Raw genomic sequence first — 11,249 nt, forward strand, 5'->3', positions numbered from 1 at the left:
GGTAAGAACAGGTCCTGCCCACACATCCTCTCACTGTGGGTGTCTTAAGGATTAGAGCTGCCCTTGCTGTGCCAGGCAAATCCCCGTGTTTCCTTAGGAGCTCTGGGAGCAGCCAGATAAATGCTTAGATAAATATTAGAGCTGCAACTAAACCTCTACCTGTGTCATTTTAAGCAACATAAATCAGGTTTAAACCCCAAATTTGTAGTTTCCTGCAATCCTATGCAAAGTAATTTCCTTTCCCATTTTGGTTTTGAATGGAAAACTGGTTCAATTTCCAGTTTGTCTCATTGTTACTAGAGGAATCCAAAGAAGAATCTGCTGAATGCAACATTTCTTTCAATTTTAGTATTTATTTTCCCTTTTCTTCCTGAGGCTTTCAACATTCCAGAATTATCAGCTTAGGGGGAAAAAAGACACCGCTCATCCAACATGATGATTATGGAAATTCTTTCCTCAGAAATTCAATAAAAAGTGAAAAAAAGACCCAAATATCTTTCTGCTCTATGTAGGAGGCTCACACCAAATGAGGAATGTGAAGGGGAAAGAATAGGACAATTCTCATTCCAGATCTAAAAATAAAAGCTTAAAAAACATAAAATGAAAGCAAGGAAGATATTTCCATTGAAAACAAACCAACTCTCTATAGGAAGAGACCCTCTAAAACATGCAGGACAGGATTAGGCTGAAGTTTGCTTCCATGGTTGCCTTGTTAAAGGCTCCATCAGCCTGAGCTGCTCAGAGCTTTGGGAAGCAACATAGGGATGAGGTTTCTTTGGAGGTTGCTCAGGCTCTGGTTAACATTTTCCACCCCCTCAGGTCACCTGTGGGACGAATCAAGACTCATTTGTTAGCCCAGAGAGCAACCAAGAGGTAAATTAGAGCTCTCAGTGTCCTGAGGAGAAACATCAGATATTCCAGCTCTGGGAAGAGAAAGTCCTTGTGAGCTAGGCCAGGGAAAGACTGTGTTGTTGTTTATCTGCACAATACAGTCATATCATTGATGTTAGCAAATCAGCAGGGGATAAACTTGTGAACAAGTTGCATGAGCAGCAGGCAGAGCCCCAGGCAGGATTGGGCAGGTGCTTGGATTGGGCACTGCTTGGTTCTGTTGGGCTCAGTTGCATGGATCAGGCCCCAGGACTCTTCTTCCCTCTGCACCAGTGGGATCCACTTTCAGAGAGAATTCCTGGTGATTTGGGTTGTCTCCAAACTCATCCCATCCACCTCAGGCTTCATGTTTCCTTTAGCTCAATGCAGAGTGGAGCAAACAACAGGACAGTGGTGTGAGGGAAATATTTGAAGGACATCAGGACATGCTTATGCTGTTGCCCTTTAGCCACCAAGAGGGAGAGAAGCAGCTCTGAGTAAGCACTGGAACGAGTTTGTCTCTCAGGAACTGCCTGTCAGACTGACCTATGTGGTTTAACTCCCTACAGGGTCACAGAAGAGCATTTTGGGCTCTGCTGCTGCCTTTGGCCCCAGTTTGTTTCAAAGAGAGAGTGAGCAACTTACAACCCAACCTGGAGGCAGAGCCTGAGCTGCACTGAAGAACAACCAACTGTGGCACCAGTGGCACCAGCACAGGCAAGGCCACAATCCCTTCTATCCCTGCCCCAGGTGATTCCCATGACACACCTTTACAGGAGTTATTTCAGACAGGATCTGTCTCAGCTGGTTTGACCTGGGTACAGCTGAGTTTCTTTGGGATGAAACAAGCTCCTGCAAGGTGATTCCAAGTGATGCCAAACTTTGCCTCTATCCACTGCCCCTGGCAGAGCCTCCTGTTGTCACTAGCTCCAAGCTCATGCAGACAAGACAGAACCAGCTGTGCTTGCTTGGAAGATGAGAATTAATAAAGCAAAACCAGCTGATTTGGATGCTGAGTTGATAAATACTAGGTTTGGAGCAGGAGGGCTCTGTGCTGGGACCGTTTTGGTTCAGGTGTTCCTTGTAGGTTGTTTTTTGTTCAAGTTCTCCAGGTGTTACTAAGTTTTTATGACCAAGCACCATGCCATGTAGGGGCAGGAGGGATCCACTGGGCAGTTCAAACTGCTGTTGTTTGTGGCTGAGGTTTGCAGACACATTTAGTGGATTTGGATGTCCAATTGCTATTGGTGAATTTTCTTTTGGGGCTTTTAATTCCCATGAGAATAGTGTAACTGCCTGAGGCTGACTGAAGGGGTAATATCCTGCCTGGAGGTGATGGTGATGCTTGCTAGGAAGATCAGAACCCTGGAGAGCTGTTGCAGAAGTGATACAGGGAAGGAATTCTTCCCTGTGAGGTGCTGAGACACTGGCACAGGTTGCCCAGAGCAGCTGTGGCTGCTCCATCCCTGGGAGTGTTCCAGGCCAGGTTGGATGGAGCTTAGAGCAACCTGGGCTGGTGGGAGGTGTCTCTGCCCATGGCAGGAGGTGGGACTGGATGATCTTGAAGGTCCCTCCAACCCAAACCACCCCATGGTCCTATGAAATAAGCATCCAGGTTTCTTTTAGCATGCTGATTCCATAGAAAATACTCCCAGCTCACTGACTGCAACCAGAGGCAGCAGAACATGGTGTGTTAATCCTTCCCAGAGCATTCATAGTTAACTTGGAGTCTGTTTACATCAAAGCAGTTTTCAGCTACTCCCCACACTCATCCCTGCAGTCTCCAGGGCCCTTTGGGATGAAACTTCTCTCTCTTCCATTTCCCTTTGTGCAATTAAACAAGCTATTTATCCCAGTAAACAGCTTGTGCTGTTGGGATCCATTTGGTGCCCATTGGGAACAAACAAACAGGGTAAACTCAGCTGGGGCAAAGCCAATCCATAAACCTCTGCTGAGCACCATGGATTTGGGGTAATTAAGAGTGCTGCTTATTAATTCTGTGTACAGACCATTGACACAAGGTGTGTTTGCCTGGGCCACACACGGTGTGTGGCAGGGAGTTAGAGATCATGGCATGAAAATAAGTGATTTATTGGGGAAATAGCAGGAGATGCACTGAGCAGGGCTGTGGGACCCTGAGCAGGGGGAGCTTATCTTAAGGTTTCTCCATCCACAGCTGCACATTCCGAGGGAATCCAAAGGCATCCTCTGCAGGCAGGAGGAGCATGGATATAGGGATGTATGAAGCTCAAGAATAGGTAATGGGTAAAATCACTTCAGGCAACTGGACAGAAATTAACTCCCAGTGTGATGCTCCCTTAGGCTTCTCCCCTCTCTCTGCTCAATCTCTCTGAAGAGAGTGGGAGGAAAACTCTTCAAATGGGACGTTTCCTGGCCCTGTAAGCTGCGTGGAAGCAGGGGGAGGGATGCTGCTGCGGTCAGGAGGTGCAGTGGGGAGGGAAAGCTGTGGCAGCTGCAGCAGAGGCTGCACAGTGGCCCCTGCAGCCCGCGGTGGTCACAGTGCTGCACTGCAGAGCTGTTCCTTGGCCGTCATGGCACAGCGGCTCAGGCCTGGACAGGGGCACTGGAAGCAGAATCACCTGGCTCCCAAGTGAAATGAAACCACTCCCAAAGGATTCCATACAAAATCAGCTGTGCTGGTGTGGGAATGACCTCTGGTGTTGCCCATTCTGCAGCGTCCGAGACCCCCCAGGGCACATCCAAGACAGTTACCTGTGAGGACAAGGTGTAGTTCAGAGAGTCATGGAATTTTTGTGGTTGGAATGGACTTTACAGATCATTCAGTCCCAGCTCCCTGCCCTGGGCAGGGACACCTCCCACCAGAGCAGGTTGCTCAGGGCTTCATCGAGCCTGGAATAGACATTGTCAGGGTTGGGGCAGCCACAGCCTCCCTGGGCAACTTGTGCCAGTGTCTCAGCACCCTCACAGGGAAAACTTCTTCCTAATATCTAACCTAAATTTCCCCTTTCAATTTGTACCCATTACCCCTTGTCCTGTCACTGCAGCTCCTAACCAAGAGTCCCTCTGCAGCTTCTATGATTCCCTAGAGCCCCTTCAGATCCTGGCAGGCTGCTATGAATCATCAAGTTTGGAGAAGACCTCTAAGATCATCAAATCCAACCATTAACCTGTCACTGGTATAACCCCTAAACCCTAAACCATATCTACCAGATCCAAACTCCTCTTCAACACCTCCAGGGATGGTGACTCCACCATCTCCCTGGACAATATTCCAGTGCCTGAACACTTTAACAGGGAAAACATTCCTCCTAACATCTCTGCCTCTGTCCTGTCTTAGCTCAAGGCTATTCCCTCTATTCCTCTCCCTGCAGCCATGGCAGGAGAGACATCCCCCACCTCTCTCCAACCCCTGTCACGGAGTTGTTGAGAGCCATGAGGTCACCCCTGAGCCTCTTCTCAAGGCTGAACAAACCCAACTCCCTCACCCCTTCCTCAGGTGTTCTAGACCTTTCATGAGCTTTGTAGGACATGTGTTCTACACCTTTTCTGCCCTCGTTGCCCTTCTCTGGACTCTCTCCAGTGCCTCAATGTCCTTTTTGCAGTGAGTGCCCAAACCTGACCCCAGCACTGAGCTGTGACCTCCCCAGTGCCCAGTCCAGAGGGATGAGCACTGCCCTAGTCCTGCTGCCACACTGTTAATGGGGATGGGGAAATCCAGGCTGGTTTTGGGTGAGCACCCACCAGCCTGGACATAGATCCTGCTGTCTCTCCACAGGGAAACTGCTACGTGTGGAACCTGACAGGTGGCATTGGCGAGGAGGTGACCCAGCTGATCCCCAAGACCAAAATTACAGCAGTTAGTTGAGTTGGGGTCATGCACCAACAGGGATGAGCAGCCCCAGGGATGTTTGACACCCAAGAGCTTTCTCATAGCTGAGAGTTGTGTGGCTGTGCAGGGTGAATCATTCTCTGCAAGTCTCTTTGCCAGCTGCACGTGAAGTAACTTGCAGGCAGGTTTGGGGCAGGTCTGGCTTAAAAGCTGTCAGTGTGACAAAGTAAATGCCTTAAATCCTGGAGAGTTTAGTGCCAGAATGTCTCAGGATCTTGGTGAATGTGCATGATGTCCTGCCAGGACAGAGCCCAGCACAAAAATACTCTGGAACATGAATATATTGCAGTAGGAAAGCAACACTAAGCTGGTTCATAGCTCCTTGGAGGTATATTCATATCCTCTGAGATATAAAGGAATAAATAGTGTCAAAAGGGGAAAAAAATAAGTACTTTTAACATTTTTCACCCCAGATTTGGAGTTTTTAGCCATGCCCAGCACCAGTGACCCATGGGTGAGGTTTCCCAGGGTTTCCCTGCTCTCCCACCACTGAGGCATCTCACCTCACCTCCTGTCCACGGCTCTCTTAGGCAAACCAGGCACCAAGGTTTGGAGGAGCTTGTGGAATCGTTGTGCCAGGGAGCTGATCCCTTCCAGCAGCCCCCACACCTTCTTCACCCTGCCAAAGCAGAGGCAACAGGCTGAGCTTAACAACGGGTTCAGGCAGCAAAAGGGGAAGGTGTTCATGGAAAATTCACACTGTGATCATCTTTGCCATAACCAAGTGATCCCATGGTGTTCCCTCCAGCCTGAGAGCTTACCCTCAGGGAGCCCCAAATCCCTTCACATAGTCCTTCAGCTGTTTTGACACTGCTGAAGGCACAGCCCCTGGTTGCTGTGTCACCCTCAGGATGTTCTTACCCCTTCCTGAATAAAGCTGGCAGCCTGTACGGCTGCAACAGGACCTTTGCCAGTGGATCCTGCAGTCCAGTCACCTGCTCCTTCTTCCACAAGCCTGTGCCCGGGAATGACAACACAGAGGGAAATACAGATCAGTAATTAGAAGTAAATAAGTGCAATAATTGCTCTTTCCCAGCCACAGCTCAGCCTGTGGTACTGAAGCCCAGGTCAGAGTTCAGCTCGAGGCGCTCTTACAAACCTCTTTACAAGCAGCAACTGCAGATTGGGAATATTTACTAGAATCATTGAGGTTGGAAAAGACCTCTGAGATCTTCAAGTCCAACCTATGACATAACACCCCCATGGCACTAAGTGTCACATCCAGCGTGTCCTTAGACACTTCCATGGGTGGTGATTCCAACATCTCCTTGGGGAGAATCCATTCCAATGTCTTAAATAACTCACTAATGTCTTGAACATAATACTGCTACTCCTGAAGACTCCAAATCCTCTACCTGGCAGGAAGTAAGGACTCAGGTACTGAGGAACCCTCTTGTAGAGGCCAGGGAATGTCCCATTGGACTGTGTGGAGTCATTCTTGCCACATGTGCTGCCGAAGCGGAAATTGCCATCGAAGTAGTTGAAGCCAAAGGCATCTGTGAGACATGGAAGGAAAGGGATGATGTTTGTGTGTGTATGTCACACCTCGAGGATGCCCACTGGGTCTTGGAAATGACACTTACTGTTCCTGTAGAGGAAAAGGGCAGTGTCCTGGTACCCCTGGGAGAAAATGTCATTCAGGACCTGCAAGAGAAACACTTGAGGTCACTAAAGAGCCTCCATCCAGGCACTGCAGGATCTATCCAAAGCTGGTTGACCTTTGAGAGTTGGGATTGTCCATTTGGGAAGCAGCAAGCACAAGTTGGTTTCCAACCACCAACACACTGGTCATAGCACCACAGAATGGTTTGGGTTGGAAATGACCTTAAAGATCATCTAGTTCCATCTGGTCCTTTGCAGGTTGTGAATCCCATCCCAGGTTGGCCACCCATCAGCAGTGTTCCTCCCAAAATGTACTGCAAATCCAGTGGGTGCTGCCTCCTCCCTTTGAAGTCTGATTCATTAGTGATGGAGGTTGATTGAACCTTGAAGCTTGGGAAGGCAGGGGCAGCAATCATTTGTTTTAAACAAGCCAAAGCTGGGAGAAGGTTGTGTGGAGACCTCAGAGCAACTTTCCAGTGTCTGAAGGGACCTACAAGGAAGCTGCAGAGGGACTCTCGGTTAGGAACTGCAGTGATAGGACAAGGAATAATGGGGAGAAATTGAAAGAGGGAAATTTAGATTAGGTATTAGGAAGAAGCATTTCCTGTGAGGGTAGTGAGACACTGGCACAGGTTGCCCAGAGAGGTTTTGGATGCCCCAACCCCGATAATGTTCATTCCAGGTTGGATGAAGCCTTGAGCAACTGCTCTGGTGGGAGATGTCCCTGCCCAGGGCAGGGGATTGGCACTGGATGATCTCTGATGTTCATTCCAACCCCTTAACACACTATGATACCATAGAATCATAGAATTTTAGGAGTTGTAATGGACCTTAGAGATCATCCAGTGCCAAGCCCCTGCCCTGGGCAGACACCTCCCTACTAGACCAGGTTGCTCAAGGCTTTATCCAACCTGGGTTTGGATATCCTGATGGGCTTACCATGGTGCTGGGTGGAAAGAGAGCATAGCTGATCCTGCAGAGGTTCTCAATGGAGATCTGGATGCTGCCATTGAAGATCTGGAAGCAGAAGAAGATAGCAGGACAGTCCCGGGGGCAGATGTCGAGCTCTCCCGTGAACGGGGACACTGTGATCACAGGTTCCTCCAGGCTGGAAACAGGCTGCAGCCCTGTGAATCCTCCGTCAACATATCTCTGGGGGCAAGAGCAGAGGGAGGGTTTGTTCTGAGGATTGCTGCAGTGTCACTGAGATGAGAGCCAGGTGACATCTCCTGTCTCAGCTGGTCCTCTCTTCCCACTATCAACAGCATCTCTTCCCACCCATGCCAGGCTTTGCCAGCTCCTCCTATCCCCTGACACCTCCTCACACAGATGCTGTAATCCACAGCAGTTGCTAAAATGGCAATATAGTTATTTTAATGCACAAAGCTTTGTAAAAAACCTTGGGCAGTCATTAGCCAATTAGCCAATTGCTCGTTAACCATCACTGAATGTACAGTGTTTGATAACTTTCAAGGCCTGAGCTGGAGCAGTAAGGCTCCCATACAGAATAATTGCCAGCAGATCCCTGGAGGATTAGTCAGTGGGCAAGGAAAATGTCATCTGCTGTATTCCAAAGGGAATAGGAATGTACCACCCACCTTGGTGGGGTTTGAGGTTGCAGCTGATCAGATTAAATGGTCGTGAAGTAACAGTGCAGAGGCCTCACAGAGCAATCACAGCCCCATGGAATGGGTTGGGTTGGAAGGGAATTTAGGCTCATCTCATCCCACCCCCTGCCATGGGTCAGGACAACTTCCATCAGCCCAGGCTACTCCAAGCCACATCCAACCCAGCCTTGGACACTGACAGGGATGGAGATCTTAGAGCCCTTTCCAGTGCCTAAAAAGGCTCCAAGAGAGCTGCAGAGGGACTTGGGACAAGGGAGGGAGTTGCAGGACACAGGGAATGGCTTCCCACTGCCAGAGGGCAGGGATAGGTGGGATATTGGGAAGGAATTCCTCCCTGTGAGGGTGGTGAGGCACTAGGATGGATTTCCCAGGGCAGCTGTGGCTGCTCCATGCCTGGGAATGTTCCAGGACAGGTTGGACAGGGCATGGAGCAACCTGGGCTAGTGGAAGGTGTTCCTGCCCATGGAAGGGGGTGGAACTGGGTGGGCTTGAATGTCCCTTCTGTCCCAAACCATTCCAGGATCCTGGAGCCTCTTTGCACTGGAGCCAGGCTGGGAGAGCTGGGGGTGTCCAGCCTGGAGAAGAGAAGCTCCAGGGAGACCTGAGAGCCCCTTCCAGTGCCTAAAGGGGCTCCAAGAGAGCTGCAGAGGGACTTGGGACAAGGGATGGAGGGACAGGACACAGGGAATGGCTTCCCACTGCCAGAGGGCAGGGATAGGTGGGATATTGGGAAGGAATTCCTCCCTGTGAGGTGCTGAGGGACTGGGATGGATTTCCCAGAGCAGCTGTGGCTGCTCCATCCCTGGAAGCAAAAGCACTGGAAAACACACTGTGCCCCTCCTTCACTCAGCAACAAACCAGCCCAAACTTGTTGACTTGAGGGATGTATCAGTGCAAGAACATGCACAGTGCTGGGGGAGGATCCTCCCACGAGCTTTCCAGATCTCAGCCCTGCAAGTCTGCACCTGAGCTCAGGGAGAAACCTGCACTGCACACAGACCCTGCCTGGGCTAACTGGATTGTGGCTCCAAGTCCCATATGTTGGTGTTGGAGATCTGCAAGGCAAGATCTAGTCATCCATACCCTGTCCATGGGCACAGCAGGAGAGGGATCTCCACATGGCAGTTGCACCCAGCTATCAACTCAGGGTGGGATGAAGAGCAAGTTAAAAGGCTTCATCATCCTCCATTAGCTAAAGAAAAACCCTGCTTAAGGGTCTGTGAAGGTCAAACCCAAGGACAAACCTCTGAGAGTGTGTATTGTTGGAAGTATCACTCACCACTCCTCGGTAGGATGGAGGGATGAATCCACAGTAAATGGGAAGAAAGCAGCTGCAGAGGAGAGCCTGGGGGAGGAGAGGGATTGCAGAAGTCAGTGTTCCTGGCAAAGCTCTCCTGGACAAAAGCTGTGCCTGAAAATTCAGCCTAGACAAAGTCTGGAGCCAAACTGTCAGTGCCACATGCACTGTGTCAGGGAGAAAAGTTTCAAAAGGAGAAAACATCTCTTTTCATTAAAGCTGCAACATTTCACTTGAGCAGAGCTCAGAGCTGCCAGAATTAAGAGTGGTACATCTACATCTCCCTGCCCAGCTCTGCCCTTTGATGGTAGCAAAGTGAAGCTTTGGGGCCATTCTACATCTTTAGGGGGTTTTGGACAAAACCAAGACACCCTCACAAGGAATTCTTATCCTGCTGGGGTTTGTCAGTGGCAAAGCCACTGCTGGGGAGTTTGCAACCATTCCCCACCAGTCTCATCAGCTGGGAATGAGCGTTCCAGGCTCCTGGGATGCCTGGAGCAGGCACCATGGGATGAACTCCACATCTCCATGGAGTTTACATCCTCTACATCCTCACCCTCCCCAGGACAGGCAAGCCCAGAACCTCATGGTCGGCTCTGTTAGGGCTTTATCTTGGGATTCTTCCCCCAGCAGATAATTTACTGGTTGATCATCTGCTTGTTGTCTGGCAGTAGCTTTGTCCTGCTCTTTCCTCGCAGGAAAGTGCTGAGGCAATGAGGAAAGTCACTGCCAGTGGGACTTGGCTGAGGTGAAACTTGTCCAGAGAGCTGAGAGGTCACATCAACATTAATAGAGCTCTTTGCAAAGAGTAATCAACACTTATTAAAGTTGACCCATGTGTCAGCATCAGCTTTATGAGGCTGGAAACAAACCCACTGCTTTTCTAGCACGGTTTGTTCCTGTCTGATTCTGGACCTAACACCTTCCTCCCTCCCTCCAAGCCCCATGGAGCTCATTGTGGTGTGACCATTGCTCTGGCAGAGCCTCCTGACACTCTCCCCATCTTGGGTAGAAAACAGCACAGTTAAAGTCACCAACACAAAGGTATCTCCATGCCAAGGAGTAATCAGAGACGTTCCTATGGCAGCAGAGGGAGGTCTCCATACCTGGATGAGCTCCTCTTTGGAGCTGAACTCTGAGGCCATGACATTCTGGCCATCCACCACCCGTGTGAGGGAGATGTGCAGCCTCCCTGACGCCAGTTGGTACGAGTCGTCCGGCAGCATCCGCTGCAGCACAGCCTTGATGCTGGCCAGCAAACTGCACTTGGGGGACAGGGGACCCAGGATGGTTTTCCTGACTTCTGATGCCAGGGCAAAGAAAAATTCCTTTAGGTCATCTGAAACAGAGGCAGAAGGAAAGAGAGAAAGTCAACACAGACTCAAGCTCTGCCAGCGGTGGGTTAGGTTGGATATTAGGAAGAGACTTTTTAGGGAGAGAGTGCTCAGGCATTGGAATGTGCTGCCCAGGGATGTGGTGGATTCACCATCCCTGGAGGTTTTCAAGCTGAGACTGGATGTGGCACTTAGTGCCATGGTCTGGTAATCACAATAGGGTTGGTCTTGATGATCTTGGAGGTCTTTTCCAACCTGGTTCATACTATGATTCTGTCCCTGAGTAAGTCAACATGCCTGAGAAACCAAGTCAGTATCCCTGAGAGAGAAACAGTTAGCCCTGATGGCATAACAGTTATGGTTTTAATCCTATTTTTAACACTCCTCCCAAATGAAACCTCTTGCAGCCCCTGGGCATGACCCCAGGATGATACTGCTGCTACCATGGGGGGTGTTGTGGCAGGGCAGAAAGGGGAACATCACCCTCAGGATGTCCTGAGTGGGACCCACTTGTGAAATCCCTGTCTGCACCACAGACAGGCGCTCAAGGTGTGTCTGGTAGGGATTAGGGAAAGGCTCCAAAACACCCTAGGAAGGGGGAGACAGGTGCAAACACTGAGTTATCAGTGCCAATGTGGCTTGCAGAA

The 11,249-nt window shown here is 50.0% G+C and overlaps 1 protein-coding gene across 1 annotated transcript in view; it reads right to left on the reverse strand.

Moving 5' to 3' along the window:
* Positions 1-5,053: 5,053 nt before the first annotated feature.
* Positions 5,054-11,249, reverse strand: part of LOC103807326 (patatin-like phospholipase domain-containing protein 1) — an 8,956-nt gene continuing 2,760 nt past the window's right edge. Inside the window, exons 2-9 of the mRNA XM_009080055.1 lie at positions 10,375-10,607; positions 9,251-9,316; positions 7,283-7,360; positions 6,325-6,385; positions 6,097-6,237; positions 5,603-5,696; positions 5,250-5,360; positions 5,054-5,084 (exon numbers count right to left, since the gene is read on the reverse strand). Of these exons, the coding sequence (XP_009078303.1) occupies positions 5,054-5,084; positions 5,250-5,360; positions 5,603-5,696; positions 6,097-6,237; positions 6,325-6,385; positions 7,283-7,360; positions 9,251-9,316; positions 10,375-10,607 (815 nt within the window). The remainder of the gene's footprint in view (positions 5,085-5,249; positions 5,361-5,602; positions 5,697-6,096; positions 6,238-6,324; positions 6,386-7,282; positions 7,361-9,250; positions 9,317-10,374; positions 10,608-11,249) is intronic.

The sequence above is a fragment of the Acanthisitta chloris genome, unplaced genomic scaffold (assembly GCF_000695815.1).
Source record: "Acanthisitta chloris isolate BGI_N310 unplaced genomic scaffold, ASM69581v1 scaffold2648, whole genome shotgun sequence".
Taxonomy (NCBI): Eukaryota; Metazoa; Chordata; class Aves; order Passeriformes; family Acanthisittidae; genus Acanthisitta; species Acanthisitta chloris.